Genomic DNA, 16,696 nt, shown 5'->3' on the forward strand with positions numbered 1-16,696 from the left:
AAAATATATTAATTTCTCATATGATACAGGTAATTACACATAATTTTGTGGCAAACTATCAGAAACCTAGCTTAGGATGTCATCACATGGGCCTTTTTCCCCCAAAAATGTGACTTCTGCCAAGTCAAAATGTTTAGATGTTACTGTTAACAAAAGTAGTATTTAAGCACAATTGTAACCCTTATTTTATCATTTCTAGTTGGTAAATCGCACTCGTCTTCTTCACAGCCTGTTTTGGGAGCGTTGAAGGACTACTTGCACCACACTGCTGCAACCCTGCAAAATTCGACTACTTCGACAATCACCAAACGCAGGTGGGTACCACGAAGGCTAAGAAAGATGTCGACATGGAACGGCCGAGAAAGAGAGCCAAGAAGCAGCAGCAGCCGGATGGAAGCAAGCCGGGTGGCGAGAATGCAAAGCTTCCTGTGGTGAGTCAAAACCCTATCTTGGTCAACGACGACAAAACGTTGAGTCTCGAGAGTATGGAATTGCTCATGGAGACACAGCTCCAGCAGGTGTCGCACCGATGAGGGTCTCAAGGATTTCAACGTGGATGATGGTGATGACAGCGATCTTTTGTTGGGTCTTAAGAAGAGGTTTTGCCAAGCAGCCAATCGATCAAGAATCTGCTCCTGTTGCGGTTGTGGAGGAAGAAAATGAGTTTGCTTTGAAGGAATTGAACAAGAAATTGCAGCAGCAAAGGAGCAAAGGATGCTTCTTTGAAGGGAAGAGGTGAGGAAGATCAAGTTTAGAGATGACCTGGTTCTCACCACAAAACACGGCAGAGCACAAAATCTTGTGTGCTGATCAGATGAAGAACTTCTATCAAAATCAATAGACAACTCAATTTGTTTCGAGTTTTAAGCAGAAGCAACTATTCTACTATAAAAATCAACAAATCAATAGAACAAAGGATTGTTCTTTAGAGTTTTAAAGAATTTCCTTCCAAACATGAGCATCACCATTGTTGTCAATCAGAGAAAACAATGAAAACACAAGTTAGATTTCTCCAGTTAGAATCACGGGAGGAGCAAAACAATCCACCATTTTCACTGATTCATCACCACACCAGGAGCGGCGCCGCCTTAGCTAAACATACCTCCATTATTCCCAAAACGTAGCTCGATCAAATCCGATCTCTCCCTATTTCTTTCCTTCTACCAGCTGCTACAGCTTGAGAAACACCAGCTCCTCCACCGCTGAAATGCTTCCAATCTTCTGCAGCACCTCCTTGCTCGGCTCGTCGTCCACGCCGATCGCCATCACCGCCTTCTGGCGGGGCGAAGTTCTCCCCACGCTCATGAAGCTGATGTTCACGTTCTCGTCGCCCAGAAGCCCGCCAACCTTCCCGATCATCCCCGGCTGATCCACTTGCCGGCAGAGAATGACCGATCCCTCCAAGCTCACGTCGATGGAGAAGCTCCCAACCTGCGAGAGGTGCGGCACCCCGTCCTTGATCCTCCCGGCCAGGCTCACGTCCCCGGAGTCGGACATGGCGCTGGAGAACCTCGACTCCACGTTTGCGATCCTCACCTCGATGCTCTCCAGCGGCGCCGCCTCGGTGCCTTCGGCCGGGTGCCTCTCCTCACTGATCCGGAGGCCGCGCTGCTTGGCGATGTAGTCGGCATTGACGAGGTTGATGTGAGTGTCGGACACGGGCTCCACGAGGCCCTTGACGATCATGGCGCGGAGCAAGCGAGTGTCCAAGTCGTCGGGAGCACGAGCGGAGTTGTAGCTGATTGTGATGTCCTTCACGCCACCACCACCGGCGACGAGCTGGACGGCGAGCTTGCCAAGCCTCTCGGCAAGGGTGATGTATGGCGCGAGCTCGGTTAGCACCTGTTAGCACGATTGTAAGTGGGGATTCTGGAAAGATAAAAGTGTTCACCTCTGATGGAACCATTGGAGCATTCACAGCAGTGGCAGCTAGCTCTCCCTGTAGAGCTCCCACAACAGCCTCGGCAATCTCTAGAGCCACCCCTTCCTGGTAATCAAGGACAGATAATTTTGCTGAAAGAGGAAAAGTGAAGTGCTTACTTGTGCTTCGGCAGTGCTTGCACCTAGATGCGGCGTAACAATCACATTCTCGTGCTGGACTAGCTTGTCATCTTTCTCAGGAGGCTCTTTAGTGAACACGTCCAGAGCAGCCTGAAAAGTAAATAGCAGCGCATAAGGAAAGACTGATGGACAAGCAATCAAACTCCAAATACCTGAGCTACAATGCCGCTGTTGAGCGCTCGAACCAGAGAATTCTCGTCAATGACGCCACCTCTAGCGACGTTGACGATGCGAACACCCTTCTTCACTTTCGCGAATGTCTCATCGTTGAAGATCTTGTTGGTGGCAGGGGTAAGCGGCATATGGAGCGAGATAAAGTCGGCGCGCGCCAGAGCCTCGTCAAAGCTAACAAGCTCCACTCCGATGGCCCGAGCTCTGTCCGCCGGAGCATACGGATCGTGAGCAATGACGTGCATTCCCAGACCTTTAGCTCGTCGCGCGACTTCCGATCCAACTTTCCCAAAGCCCAGCACCGCGATGGTCTTGTCGACGAGCGAAACACCAGTGAACTTATTTCTCTGCCATTTCCCTGGCAGCACAGGACGAAAGATGTAAGAACAAAAAAATGGTGGAAAATCTTACTTAGCTAAGAAAGAGGGAAAGCGAGATCGAGGAAGATCTCTCTCACGTACCTGATTTCACTGACGCGTTGGCTTGGGCGACGTTCCTAGCGAGCGCAGCGAGGAGAGCGATCCCATGCTCGGCAGCGGCGACGGTGTTGGCAGTGGGAGCGTTGACGACCAAACAGCCCATCTCGGTGGCGGCTTGCAAGTCCACATTGTCGATGCCCACCCCAGCTCGCCCCACGACCTTGAGCCGCCCATTGGAAGCCTCGAACACCTCCCGCGTGATCTTGGTGCCGCTCCTCACAATCACGGCGTCGCACAGCGAGATCTTGGCGCACAGATCCTCGGGCGAGAGATTATAGGAGCAATCCACATTGGCGACCTTGCGGAGGAGCTCCAGGCCCGCCTCGCCGAGCTTCTCGGCCACGAGCACCGTCGGCTTGGAGATCACCTCGATCGCCTGGGAGCGAACCGAAATATCCGAACCTTCCACCGCGATGGCGCATGGCGGCTTGGCGGCGAGGCCGCGATGGAGAGATCCGCCAAGAATGTGGCGAGTCGCGACCAATCCCAGCTTCCTCGCGACGGCCCCGCTGCTGATCCTCGCCGCCCTGGCGCCGGCGAGCAGAGACCTCGGCAATTCCAGGATTGCAATGCCGCGGGCAGCGCGCGCGCTGGAGATCTGTGCTGGGGCTCCCATCGCCGCTAGCGCCCTTGCCCGCCCACGCACTGGGATTTAGGGCTCGCGAGAAGTTCTCTCGACTGTTTCAAAGTTATAAAGCCGTAAACACTGTACGATAACATATATAGAAAAACTTTCGCGGTTTAGTGGAGGACTAGTAGTTGCATTGCAGCTGCCTCGAATCAAGTCAAATAAAAGCTCCCTGGAAGAACCACACAAGGGGCCACAGAGAAAACCTTTAGCGCAGAAACTAAGAGATCTAGTCGAGCAAGGAAAGCCAAGAACAAACCAAGAGAAAAGAGACGATCTTACGAAAGAATACCTTTAGCGGAGATGAAAAGACAAGAACGAACTAAGAGAAGAGAGATAGAGTCGAGTGAATCTTACGAAGGAAAAACTTTAGCGAAGAAACCACGAGATCTAGTTGCACAAGAAAAGGCAAGAACAAACCCCCCGAGAGAGAGAGAGATATAGTTGCACAAGAAAACAAACCAAGAGAAAAGAGATAGTGATCTTACGCATTTCTTGTTGTTGGATCGCTCGGAATAAAAATGTTGAAAAGATCCGTCCACAGCTTCGTCGCAAGCACCGCACTCACGTCTCTCCTCCGAGCGCTAGTCGCACGCAAAAGAGTTTTAAACGGGTCCCAGCCCTTGCAAAATATCTCTCTCCCAGTCTGGAACGCGACAGAGGTTAGTTTATGATGAAAGTTTCAGCGCCCACCTTTTGTCAGCACAGTTTCTCTGCGAGCCTCTGCACGGCGAGCGCGAGCTGATTGATCGCCGCCAGGAACGCAGCGTCGGCTTTCATCAGGAGCTCCAGCCTCTGCTTGTCCAGATGGATCCTCTGGTTCCTCCAGCGCTCCGAGTGCCACTGGTACGATCGAGAAGCCTCGAGTGTTTCCTTGGTTCTCTCCTCCACGAGCTCAAGTTCGTCTTCGTGCTTTGGCTGCTTTAGTGACTCTCGGCGCGATCGGCAAGCCTGGAGTGTCGGCCTGGGTCTCTCTCCTTTCTTCGCAAACTCTCCACTTTGGGCCTGCTCGATCGCTTGCTCGACCTGCGCCTTTAGAAACCCGTCGGCAACGTTGTCGTCCTCGAACCGGAGGCAGCCATCCGCGAATGCCACAACATTCTCGTCCATGGCCTCCTCGCTTCCAGCGTAGACAAGCTGCGGAAGACTGCAGTCCTCGACTTGTTCTGCTTCCTTTTCCTTTTCTTTGACAGCGTCTTCTTTCTCCAGCCTTGGTAGCAGCAGCAGCGGCTTCTCGTGGTAGAACTCATACGGCTCGATCACAGCTAGTGGCACTGGCTGACCACCCATGTCTTCTTCTCTCCACCTGGAACACCCTTCTTCGTTCCGAGGAAGCCGAACGATCTTGTTCGCAAATTGGTCGTAGAATCGTCGGTTGAAGGTCAGTGGGAGTGAATTCTCCTTCCGCTGGCACAGGCTCGTGTCGAAGTAGGAGACCCCGCTCGCGATTTCCCAGTCTCGGATGCTCCTGTATTTCTTCGAGATGTTCCTCCACTGGCGCAAAATCCCCTCCAAGCTGCGTTGCAGGCCATTCTCCCGGCACATCGCCAGAGCCCTGGCGCTGGAGGTTTTCTTCTTCATGACCGTGATGAGGATGAGAATTTCACGCGCCGTCCAGCGCGAGCTTCTCCTCCAAGGCGTTTGCCTCGCGCCTGCCACAAGAATCGATCGATCAGGAAGAACCCCAGCTTCAAGAATTTTCTGCCAAGGTGAGGATTTCTTGGCGATTATGAGCAATGCAGGGCAGGACCGAGCATGGCGTGGAGAAATCCGTGGCCTTTGAGCAGCAAGAACTCACCAGGGATGCGCCGCTCGCCTTCTTGTTCCTCGGCCTCCATCGCCATAAACCCTAAACCTCAGAGCCTTTTCCCCTTTCTTTTAAACTGGACGTTAGGGCTTGGTTTCCCTCCCAAACAACGGTTTCGTTTAGGGCATCCGGGCGCCAAGGGCTCGGATGATCCTCGGGACAGGTGATTTGGAGCTCGATCGGTAGCAGTAGCGATGGATCCTGCTGGATCTCCCGATATTTCGGCTTCTCCCAGCAATGCCGCCGCTGCCGTGCCGCCAGAGAGCAATGCCGCGAGTTCTTCCTCTCCCGCCGCTGCTCTAGTCGCGGCCGAGGCCGAGCAAGCTCCTCCTCCTCCAAATCCAGCTCCAGGTATTGTCATCCAGGAGCCAGTACTGGCAGGGACTCACGATCACGAGGCTAGCACCTCTGGCGGGGGTGGAGATGATCAATGCGCTAGTCCATGGCTAGCGTCTCCAGCGTCCACCAGTGCTCTTCAGTCGCCTCCTCACTCTCCCGTGGAGAGAGCTTTGAACGAGCTGGCTTTCAGTAGATTCCGGAACAATATGCGTGTTGAGGCCAGGCGATCGTCCGCTCGCCGGTCGCTGCTCGGTAGATTGGGAGCTCTCCCAGGCGACGAGACGACGTTTTCTCAGCCAAAAGACCAACATCCTTGGCAGCTGCAAAATCCCATTCCACCGTTCCCGGGTCAGGTTTGCTTTTCTTTCTCCTTACTCGATGATAAGTTCTCCGTTTTTTTTACCTGCTGATGATACCTTGTTATTTAGTGACAACTTTCTGATAGACTCCTTTGATTTGCAGGATGGGATGGCTTATCCACCGTCATCTGCGGTTTCCTCCGAGTAAGAACAGTAGAAAAATATAAAGAAGTTTGTCACGGCTTGCTGATCACTATTGAGTTTTTCATTGTAGAGGGTCAGTTGGCGAGAGGCCGTCTGTCATCGCACCACCTGGAGGGCAACCGATTTCTGCCTACCAACGTTTCGCTCGGGCTGAGTTTGCTGAGCACATCTATGGAGTTGGACGTCTGGTTTGGAAAAGAATTTCCGTTGACGAGCTTATTCGGCACTCAAGGGTAACTCTTCTTCTTCTTCTCCTCTATTTCTGTTTCATTATAGTGAGAGCGTTGTTTTGTTTTCTATCCAGGTTACCCTGCGTGCTCCATTATTAAGTAGCTTGGCTGCAAGTCCTGAGAGCATTAAAGCTGCGACTGTGTTTGCACGTAATTTCAACCTGGTGCTTGTAATCTTTCATTCCCGTTTCTTTGATTTTCTGATCAATCTGTCTGCAGTGCATGGCATTCTACAACCAGACTTTGGTTCTAATTTGTGTGCTTGGTTTCCTACAGATCTTCGGAACTATATGGAGGATCCTGCTGTTCCTGAGAACGTGCAGCCGAGTGAGATAAAATTTCTGGATACTCTTCGCTTGATGAAGGCATCGATCGCACAAAAGCTAGAGCCAGTTCGGCAAAAGCTGGAACCGGCCAAAGCTAAAGTGTCTGAACTTCTCAATAAGATTGACAAGGTGCTCCGGACAAAGTTCTTTATCCAGCGAACGAGGCTTTATCATCTTCAGCAAATTTTGCTTATAGGCATCAAGTACAAGGCTGTACGCGATGAGATTTATTGCCAGATTTGCAAACAGACTACTCTCAACCCAGCCAGGTAATGTGCTCCGTCGTTGTCTTTCGTTAAACTGCATCCGTGTGATCGCTTTCAGAGTAAGTGATGCAAGGGGCTGGCAAGCAATGGCAGTTTGTGCTGGCACGTTTCCACCCTCTGAGAAGTTCAGACCTGTACTGGAGGAGCATCTTAAACAAGTACGTGTTGTATTATGAAAACTCTTGTTGAAACTGTACAAGCCTTAATGGAACAGATTGTGGATGGAATTGTGGGAGGGATGCCCGATCAAGAGAAGGCTAGATCGATGGCACTATACTGCTTAAATCGGCTTCGAAAAATTTGCCGGGTTGGAGCACGGCAAGTAGCTCCGTCTTCAGAAGAGATTCTAGCTTCTGAGGTGACAAAGGTTCCTTTCACGTTTCCTTGTTGACAAACGTTCCCATTTCTACAGCACATGCATGTAACTTCTATTAACGTTGCCATTCCGGGGGGACTTGCTCAGGTAATATTCGGTGAACTAATAAGTAGAGCTGGTTCATTTGGTTACTTAAAGTGCTGTAGGTTGTGTCCATGGATTCAATGACCACTGGAGGAGAAGTCACTGCCGAAATTGCAGCAAGACTTGGTTTGCCAGATGTTGGCTTTTATGGTATCTTCATAGTAACAAATGGAGGTAGAGGCTTTTAAAGTTGTTACTTCGACAAATCGGTGATGGAAAGCTTTGCAGTTGAACGATTTGCTGGAACACATGGACTTCTGTCCGAGTCGTATACGGAATGGAACGTAGGCCCCTCCCCAGAACTGGAAGAAGAAGTGCAAGCATTCAGACGGACACGGCACTTCCTCGTGGACCACTGTGCTCAGTGCCTATACAACATGGACCCGGACTCGGTGCTGGGCAAAGACTTGAAACATGGCATCTCAGCTATGGAACATTTGAAGGAGAAGGAAATGCAGGAGAAAGCAGGCAGAGAAGCGAAAGAAACGGATCCTGAGGAGGAGGAAATCAGGGATGCTGAGCTCAGGAGATTGTTTGCTGACGTGCATCTCCTATTCAAGAGGAACCGGTTTCCTGTTGAAGGCACTGCTTCATCAGATTCAGTCCGGGCATTCGAGTACGCTCAAGTACGATGATGGTCAATAAACCTTCCAGTAAACAAACTCAAAGTTCTTTCCTGTGCTGTTGTTTTCGCCTGACTTTCTCCTTACAGGCAACGTACGATGTGGTACACGGCCTATATGTCATCGAAGAAGCTGATGCGGTGATGCTAGCAGCACTACAACTGCGCGCTGAGCATGGCTCTTCTACTGATCTCGACAAGTATCTCACGTAAGATCCAAAGAAACATGTCTTTCTCTTTGAGTGTTTAAAATTTTTGTAACGCGCAGTGTACAGACTGTGGAGAACTATGGTCCCAAGGAGTACGTTACAGGCTATGAAAAGGCATGGCGGAGTGCCATTCTAAAGAAGGTCGCGACCTTGCCATGGGAAGTGGATGTCAACGTTTGCCGGAATGACTATTTGGCTTTTTTGCGCAGTCGATGTCCTCTCTATGGATCTTCCTGGTTCTACGTAGTGGTAACCACAAACGTCTTGTGGAATGTTAACGTTTTGCTTTCTTCCTTCGTTTTGCAGCCTAAAGCTTGTCCACAGTTCCCTAGGGAACTGTACTTTGTGTTGAATCTTTCTGGTGTTCACTTCGTGGATATCCCACTCAAGGTATGCTTACGCTTCTGTTTTTAGTTTTAAAGGCTTTTGTCTTGGTTTCAGGAAAAATTATTGCATTTGAGATACATTGAGCTCTGCAGCTGGGGTTACTCGGACTCTTCCTTTTCTTTAGTTACCGGAAACATGTAAGAGAAATCTGGGATATCTAAATATCTTTTTTTTCCTTTTTATTTTGCAGGAGCTACAACATGGAGTTTCGTCTTGGAACCAGAAATGTAAGTCCCTCAAATCAACTGCTGATGACTTACACGCCCTTTGCAGGGAAAAGAAATCGCAAAAATCTTGCAGTACTTTGTGCAACACACAGAACTTTGATCTCTGATTTTATTTTTGTTTTATATGTGTGAGTGCATAGAATACTGAAATGTATATATTTGATTATCCTAAATTTATATATAGGAGCTAGTGATTTGATTAAAACCAATCTAACAGTTATTAAAATTCTATTATATTAATAATAGTATAATAATTCCACATTTCGACCTCATATCATTCTTTCTTTTTAGAAGAATCGAAAGTAAAGTTTTTTTGTTAATGGGTGGAACATAAGATCAGTGGATCTAGTGCAACTTGTTTCTGATCATTTTGTATAAAGTAATTTCTAAAGGATCATTATTGTGAATCATAATTTCTAAAAACTCATTGTTATGAATGTGATTTTGAGTATTGAAAGATATTTATCAACAAATCCTTTTGAACACTCTCTCTTTACTATCATGATAGTAAAAAATTGGCTCAATTTAATTCCTTTATTAACCTTTTTTATGCTAGTAGAGTTAATTGGACATCTCAAATTTAGTTAGACTAGATGAGCATAAGGATGGAATTCTTAAATATTATTAGTTAAGCATATTTAACCTAATAAAGAATTTTCATCTCATTATATCTTACACTAACTAATGACAAAACCTTCACAATATTAAATCTAGTCCCTCAATATTGCTATGTGATAATTTAATATGTCCACTAAACACTTTACTATCATGCCTTATATATTAATCCTATTTTAGTTTATGTGGTATTTATAGTAAGTGTTTAGATATGCTAATGATGCATATCTATAAAATATAAAGAGTGTAATGAACACTGTAGTGTTGTTCTTATGTCCCAATTCAACAGCAACATGTATATCTACAAACACATTGATTATAAAGTATAAATAGATTCATAAGCTTAACAATTTAGTGTTATTCCATATTTAATAAATTTTTAAGCATGTCCCAAAGATTAACTCTTGGGACTAGAGTGAAAGCCCAAAGCATGCCCAAAGGGTTAAAATATTGGTCCATTAAAATTATGTTAGACATCATCTGATATTGTTTTATATATAGATGTTGGGTATAAAGAGCTGGTAATTATAAGGCATTTAAGTGCATATCATTTCATAGTGGAGTTTACTTCCAAATTCAAGTGCACTATATTTAGGATCAAATGAATTGTCTTAGTAATTCATATTTAACTTTTGTCAGAGTTTTTGACTTTAGTTGTATATGTAGAAACTTTTCTAGTAAATTTGAAATGATATATGTAAGATTAGTTGGATTGCACCATTCAGTAAAAATGTTATATGTATATTTGGTTATTGATAGAAGCATGTATGCAGTTGATGAGATGGCAAAATGAAACTATGCTAATGATGTTCAGAATTTTTAAACGAGTGAATCAAGAGGAAGAAACTTCTATTGGAGATATTACAAAAAAAACTAAGATTGAGTCAAAAGAGGAAGAGTTTGGGCACGATGCTATACTGTAGTATACAATTCAAAATATTGAGTTTGATAATTTGCAAAAGAAAATTCACAAATTAAAGAAGAAGAACAAAAAGAGGAAGAGAGAAGCAAAAACAACTAAAGTAGTTACATGCAAAAAACCAAATTCCTTTTCAAATTTTGAAAATGAGTTTTAAAGTTTAAGCCCTCAAAACCACTCAATTTTATAAGCATATCTGACAATCAAGTTTTAGAAGACTTGGTCTACAATATGGAAAACCATTTTATAATAGCAAACATAAATAATTGTAAGAGATTACTTACATGCAATCCTTTTTTATCGATCATACCAAAACTTAGTGGTGTGCACTATAAAAGGGTAGGCTTTTTATGTCGATCATCATTTAGATTCAATATATGCAAATAAAGCTTATGAGATTCATTAAGGAATTAGTGCTTGCATTAATTATGAGAAAAGTTTGAAGATAATAACTCATCTCCTCTTCTTCCTCATATTCTAAATTAACTAATTCATCAACCCCTTCAGTTTCACCACCACTGTCTTCCCTCATGACATTAATACAATATCTCATCTTATGCTTGTTAGGATATTTTAAATACCTATATCCTACCTCTTTATAATGGAAGCAATAATGCATATTACCTATTTTGCTAAGAGCAAGTTTTGCAGGTTATTGCTACTTGTACCCATTAGAAGGAATAGACGGCCTAAAATAGTGGCAATCACCGTGAAATGATAAAACTAATAGTATATATAATCCTTAAGCTTCTCATGGAAGAAATTTAGTTGGATGCAAAGATTGGTAACAAGAGTAAGAAGAGTTACACTATGTGTTGTGAATATCACAATTAACTATATTTAATTGTTTAGTTGTAACCACATAGCATTGAGTAAATTCACTAATTGTTACTCAAAAGTCAAACAAAAAAAGAGTATATTACTTTGCCATGAAGATGAAAAAAAGAAGAAAAAAAACATAAGAGCATACATAGAAAAAGTACAAAAATAAAAGAGATAATGCAAAAGCTAAATCTAAACCAAAAGCATAAATCCAAATGCTCCTTATAGACAATCAAAGTTACCTTTCAATTTCATATATAAAAATATGTATAGTCGATTAACTTAAAAACCCTTGTTTATATACAAAAATAAATTTAAACCACTTTGATGGCTATCAAAATCCCACTATGTTAATTATAGCATTGTATTAATACACTTGGACCTCATAAACAAGAATTTTAATATGCATAGTAAAATCTACATGAAGTCATAAATATACAACACAAAATCATAAGTGATGACCAATTGAACACTAACCATGCACTACCCTTCTTGCCTTAGGTAATATGAATATTTTACATCATACATAAATTTGGAATGTTTTTTTTTATGAAATCACTATCTTAAGTTTCATAATTGAAAATATTATTGTATGCAAGAGATATGTGAGCCCTAATTCAAATGCTTTTATTTCAATTATTTTAAATTTTATTTTATCTTGTTTGTCATTTCCTGTAAATTTAACAAACAGTAAATAATATTAATGAAATATTTGTATATGAAATTGTCTCTAGAAGACCTTCCCTTTCATGCTCCACTCTTAATTCCATGGAGGCATCATCTAGTGAAATTACACCTCCCTGGTCATAATATGCAAGACATGTATCCCATATATCAGTAGCAGCTTCTAAAAAGTCAGAATATGATAGTTCGTGATAATGTCTAATTCGAAAGAAGCAACCTAAAGTTCCAACTTGAGCAGTATATATCCCTGGTGTAAATGGATTAGATTCAAAATTATTCCATACAGATGATAAACACCTGCAAAAATCATTAGGATTGGTTCCTATTTGAAATGATCGAATGCAACTTTGTACAGAACCAGCTGAGTAGGAGTGGGTTTGTTTACAATAACTAAAAATGAGCATACCAATAAATAAAAAACTAAAAGATTGCAGAAAATCCATTTTACTAATTGATAATTTTAAGCGAATGATTATAGGTTTATAAAATCCACCAATCAAACAAAGTTGTTGATAAAATTTTGTTTTTAACATAATAATAATTGCTATGGAGTTCAAAGAAATTAGTGTTTTTTATTTAGTGCTAGTATATCCTAGGATATTCTTCAAACTAATGGCTTTATACTGAACTTTTATAATTTTCTTTAGTAAATTTTTACCGTATGTTATGATTGTAGGCAGAAATCATTATGTGAGTTAATGAAAAACTTAAGAAACTAAAAATTTGATTCAGACATTAACTTTTTCCTATACTTCCACACCATCACTTTCCATAGGCAAGGTGAGCTTAAGAGACTCTTATCTTTTCTTCTTGGTTTTCCTATGCTACTAGAATACTCAAAAAAGCTTCAAGAGTAGCATGTGAAATTTCTCATTTGCATCTTGTTAAATAGCTTTAGAACAAGTTCTTAGGTTAACAGTGGGCTATACAGAGTTATATGGAGAATTTCTTGAACCATCCTTAATCTCTTGCATTTTACATTGACCATAAAAATATAACTCTTATTAGCTGCTGCAATAAGAAGCAATATTGATCACTAAAATTTTGTTTTTTTTCTCTCATTTGCTTTGCCATTTTGATTTTTGATGTAACCTTTGATTAGAAAATTCAAAGGGAAATTGATTTATGTTATCCTATGAATTCTTTTGTCACAAGCTATATATTGTGTCTTAACCAAATGCTTTTCTAAAGGTTTATGAAAGTATGATAGTTTACTTGTATATTTAATCATAAAGTGAAATTTGAATATGAGCCAATCTACTAACGCCATGTACCTCACCACTTAAGAGGCTCTTACCCTGGGCAGTGCAATAGTTCATGGGTCTTTAACACTCTATGGTGGATGTCTTTGATGATCACCTTGTGTTTCATGGCTAATGCTTATGGCCTTTAATGTTTATGTATCATGAAACAAACATAATTATGTTCATGTTGAAATGATAATGGAAAATATGGATCTTGTACAGGTAACTTGGTAAGCAAAGTGTGGGATTTAGTTGAATCGGCCAGCTAAGGTAAGCTTCACGTTTGTATGTTCATATTAAAATGTGAAGACGTGCCATTATTTCAGCACGCAAGATAAAAAAGGTGCGGACAATGCCAGTCATGGATTGTTGTTTGGGTCGGAAGAAAGACGGTATGGAGCTGCGCGTACTTCTTCTTGTCCTGGTAAGCTATGGCATCCACGCTCTCTCGGAACACCACCCAGGATATAGATTAGAGCTCAAGCAAGTAGACTCCTACGCTTCCGGCACGCTGACCAGAGCAAAGAGGCTCGAGAAGGCGCTCAAGACGAGTAAATCCCGAGCAAACTTCTTCTCGGATCGAAGGAAAACATCGAATAGTCCTACCAAATCAAACAACACTCGCGACCGCCACTCGCCGGAGCTGTCGAGCTCCATCTATCAGGCTGGCGGGGGAGAAGGCGAGTATATGATGGAGCTGAGCATTGGAACTCCTCCACAGCTGATCCCGGCCATGATCGACACAGGGAGTGATCTCGTTTGGCTCAAGTGTGATAATTGCGATCACTGCGACTTGGATCATCACGGCGAGACCATTTTTTTCTCCGATGCTTCCAGTTCATACAAGAAGCTCCCGTGCAATAGCACGCACTGCAGTGGCATGTCCTCGGCTGGGATTGGTCCTCGCTGCGAGGAAACTTGCAAATACAAGTATGAGTACGGTGACGGTTCCAGGACTTCCGGAGATGTTGGCTCCGACAGGATCAGCTTCCGAAGCCATGGAGCCGGAGAGGATCACAGGAGTTTCTTTGATGGTTTCTTGTTTGGCTGTGGACGGAAGCTAAAAGGTGACTGGAACTTCACCCAGGGATTGATTGGTTTGGGACAAAAATCGCACTCGTTGATCCAGCAGCTCGGGGATAAACTTGGCTACAAATTCTCGTATTGTCTCGTGAGCTATGACAGCCCTCCAAGTGCAAAGAGCTTTCTCTTTCTGGGATCTTCCGCGGCTTTGAGAGGCCATGATGTTGTTTCCACCCCGATTCTTCACGGTGATCACCTGGATCAAACCCTCTACTACGTAGATCTCCAAAGTATCACGGTCGGTGGCGTTCCAGTGGTGGTCTATGATAAAGAATCAGGTCACAACACTAGCGTTGGACCTTTTCTAGCGAACAAGACTGTTATTGACTCCGGAACCACGTACACCTTGCTAACTCCCCCGGTTTACGAAGCCATGAGGAAATCAATCGAGGAACAAGTGATACTTCCCACACTCGGCAATTCGGCGGGCCTTGATCTTTGCTTCAACAGTTCTGGGGACACGAGCTATGGCTTCCCAAGCGTCACCTTTTACTTCGCAAACCAGGTCCAGCTCGTTCTTCCATTCGAGAACATCTTCCAGGTGACGAGCAGAGATGTAGTGTGCTTGAGCATGGATTCTTCCGGTGGTGATCTTTCCATCATTGGAAACATGCAACAGCAAAACTTCCACATTCTCTATGATCTCGTTGCCTCTCAGATCTCCTTCCAGAGAGTTGAGTGTGAAAACCTCTAACAAGTATGATCAACTAAAGATATTTTTGATTCAAAAGTGTAGGCAATGCATCTTCAATTTGGGAGAGACCTTGTTTCTTGGAATATGCTGCTCTCTACTCAGGCAAAGGCTGGAAATATAAAACAATGTAGGATTATATTTGATAAGATGCCACTGCACGATATCGTGTCGTGGACTACGATGCTCAGCGCATTTGCCAAGAGTGGGCATTTTGTAGAATCAAAGGACTTTTTTGAGATGATGCCTTGTTGGAGCCTGGCATCCTACAATTCCATGCTTGCTCTTGGAGACTTGCATGAAGTTAAAGATTTTTTAAAATCAATGCCACAAAGGAATCTCATCTCTTATAACGCATTACTTCACAAATGCTCCCAGTGTGGTAACGCAAACCAAGCAAAATCTCTTCTAGATGCCATGCCCGAAAGAGATTCCGTGTCATGGACATCCATGATGACAGCATATGCTCGTACAGGGCAAATGTCCAGGGCTGAAGAAACGTTCGCTGCAATGCCGGAGAAGAATCTTGTGTCATGGAATGCTATACTATCTCAATATGCCCAAGGTGGGCATATTCGGGATATGGAGCGCATTTTCGAGGAGATGCCGGCTAGGAATATCATTTCCTGGAACACAGTTGTGGGTGCGTATTCTCAACACGATATAGAGAAAGGCGCAATGTTTTTTCAGCATATGCCTTATAGAAATGTGGTATCTTGGAACTCAATGCTTTCGGGATATGCCCACAATGGGCATATCCACCAAGCCGTTCGCTTCTTTGAGTGTATACCCGAACTAGACATTGTGTCGGTGACAATATTCCTTCCCGTGTGTGGGAATATTCCGCAGGCTCACTCCTTGTTTGAAAAGATCCCCGAGCACAACCTTCCATTGTGCTGCGCGATGCTCTCGGCATATTCCCATTTTGGGCGATTGGACGGAGTGTGGTCATTTTTTTCATCGTTGCCATGGCGAAACCTGGCCTGCTGGAATGCCGTACTGTCTAGCCACATAAGAAATGGATGCCCGTACGAAACTATGGAGATTTTTACCACCCAAATGCCAGAACATGATAGTTCATCATCAACTTCAGTGATGTTAGCACATATCCAAACTGGAAACATCGAAAACGCAAAGTTTGTATTTGACACAATGCCTGAGAGAACACCAGCTGCTTGGAATGCTATGATAGAAGCATTCTTTTCAATTGGGGATATTTCCTCCGCTACAAAGATGTTTTCCTCAATGCCGCACAGGAGCCCAAGCAGCTGGAACACAATGCTATCTGCTTATGCCCAAGCCGGGCATATTGATATTGCTAAAGGGATTTTTGCGTCAACTCCACAACGCAATGTTGTTTCATGGACTTCAATGATAGCTGCAAATGCCCAAGTCGGGGATCTTGTCGAAGTGAGAAAACTGTTCGAGTCAATGCCAGAAGGGGATCCAGTAGCATGGAGCTCTATTCTTTCGGCATATGCCCAGAGAGGGGAATCTTTAGCAACCATTGCCACCTTCACAGATATGAAACTTTTCTACATGCCAGATAAAAATTGTTTCTTGGCAGCTTTGCTCGCTTGCACCCACGAAGGTAGAGTCGAGTCCGCGAAAGAATACGTTGTTGGCATGGCTGTGGACTTTGGCGTGGATCCAGCGATGGAGCACTACTGCTGCCTTGTTGATGTCTTGGCTAGAGCTGGACAGCTTGGGAGCGCGCTGGAGCTTGCCGCGAGCATGCCTTTCGAGGCTGGAGCTTGGCAGTGGAGAAAGCTACTGGCAGCTTGTAGAAGCTTTGGCGATGTCGGCTATGGCATTCAAGCAGCCAAGTACTTTCTTTCGTCTAGGCCGCGAGACTCAACAGCTTATGTGTTTCTTTCGAGCCTTGTGAACGATCCAATTCAGTCCAAGGTTTCGATCTGATGC

The 16,696-nt window shown here is 44.1% G+C and overlaps 5 protein-coding genes across 5 annotated transcripts; 4 read left to right on the top strand and 1 right to left on the bottom strand.

The window, feature by feature from the left end:
• Positions 1-982: 982 nt before the first annotated feature.
• On the bottom strand, positions 983-3,982 carry LOC9629094 (D-3-phosphoglycerate dehydrogenase 1, chloroplastic). The gene is made up of 6 exons (XM_002975188.2): positions 3,828-3,982; positions 2,694-3,511; positions 2,214-2,590; positions 2,041-2,151; positions 1,892-1,987; positions 983-1,842 (listed from the first exon to the last, which is right to left on the bottom strand). Exons 2-6 carry the CDS (start codon positions 3,325-3,327, stop codon positions 1,171-1,173), a joined length of 1,890 nt encoding a protein of 629 aa, XP_002975234.1. The 5' UTR covers positions 3,328-3,511; positions 3,828-3,982; the 3' UTR covers positions 983-1,170.
• Positions 3,983-5,340: 1,358 nt separating this feature from the next.
• LOC112348111 lies at positions 5,341-6,225 on the top strand. The gene is made up of 2 exons (XM_024680176.1): positions 5,341-5,833; positions 5,948-6,225. Exons 1-2 carry the CDS (start codon positions 5,341-5,343, stop codon positions 6,223-6,225), a joined length of 771 nt encoding a protein of 256 aa, XP_024535944.1.
• On the top strand, positions 6,108-8,059 carry LOC9629096 (unconventional myosin-VIIa). Its single transcript, XM_024679956.1, has 8 exons — positions 6,108-6,221; positions 6,495-6,813; positions 6,869-6,968; positions 7,025-7,168; positions 7,223-7,273; positions 7,333-7,444; positions 7,499-7,923; positions 7,983-8,059. The coding sequence occupies exons 2-7, from the start codon at positions 6,509-6,511 to the stop codon at positions 7,903-7,905; spliced, it is 1,119 nt and encodes a 372-aa protein (XP_024535724.1). The 5' UTR covers positions 6,108-6,221; positions 6,495-6,508; the 3' UTR covers positions 7,906-7,923; positions 7,983-8,059.
• Positions 8,060-13,389: 5,330 nt separating this feature from the next.
• Positions 13,390-15,308, top strand: LOC9638171 (aspartic proteinase nepenthesin-1). Its single transcript, XM_002975005.2, has one exon. The coding sequence runs from the start codon at positions 13,394-13,396 to the stop codon at positions 14,774-14,776; it is 1,383 nt and encodes a 460-aa protein (XP_002975051.2). The 5' UTR covers positions 13,390-13,393; the 3' UTR covers positions 14,777-15,308.
• On the top strand, positions 15,191-16,693 carry LOC112348112 (pentatricopeptide repeat-containing protein At4g02750-like). The gene has a single exon (XM_024680177.1). The coding sequence runs from the start codon at positions 15,191-15,193 to the stop codon at positions 16,691-16,693; it is 1,503 nt and encodes a 500-aa protein (XP_024535945.1).
• Positions 16,694-16,696: the final 3 nt, after the last annotated feature.

This window comes from Selaginella moellendorffii, unplaced genomic scaffold, assembly GCF_000143415.4.
Source record: "Selaginella moellendorffii unplaced genomic scaffold, v1.0 SELMOscaffold_26, whole genome shotgun sequence".
In the NCBI taxonomy this organism is placed as follows: Eukaryota; Viridiplantae; Streptophyta; class Lycopodiopsida; order Selaginellales; family Selaginellaceae; genus Selaginella; species Selaginella moellendorffii.

Bases quoted from the DNA above. Each gene is read 5' to 3' on its own strand.
- LOC9629096 (XM_024679956.1), top strand. From the start codon at position 6,509: ATGGAGGATCCTGCTGTTCCTGAGAACGTGCAGCCGAGTGAGATAAAA. The intron at 6,969-7,024 runs GTACGTGTTGTA...TTAATGGAACAG, and splicing joins TGGAGGAGCATCTTAAACAA to ATTGTGGATGGAATTGTGGG. The intron at 7,169-7,222 runs GTGACAAAGGTT...CCATTTCTACAG, and splicing joins AAGAGATTCTAGCTTCTGAG to CACATGCATGTAACTTCTAT.
- LOC112348111 (XM_024680176.1), top strand. From the start codon at position 5,341: ATGGATCCTGCTGGATCTCCCGATATTTCGGCTTCTCCCAGCAATGCC. The intron at 5,834-5,947 runs GTCAGGTTTGCT...TTTGATTTGCAG, and splicing joins TCCCATTCCACCGTTCCCGG to GATGGGATGGCTTATCCACC.
- LOC9638171 (XM_002975005.2), top strand. From the start codon at position 13,394: ATGGAGCTGCGCGTACTTCTTCTTGTCCTGGTAAGCTATGGCATCCAC.
- LOC9629094 (XM_002975188.2), bottom strand. From the start codon at position 3,327: ATGGGAGCCCCAGCACAGATCTCCAGCGCGCGCGCTGCCCGCGGCATT. The intron at 2,591-2,693 runs GTACGTGAGAGA...CTGTGCTGCCAG, and splicing joins CAACGCGTCAGTGAAATCAG to GGAAATGGCAGAGAAATAAG. The intron at 2,152-2,213 runs GTATTTGGAGTT...TTTACTTTTCAG, and splicing joins ACAGCGGCATTGTAGCTCAG to GCTGCTCTGGACGTGTTCAC.
- LOC112348112 (XM_024680177.1), top strand. From the start codon at position 15,191: ATGCCCGAAAGAGATTCCGTGTCATGGACATCCATGATGACAGCATAT.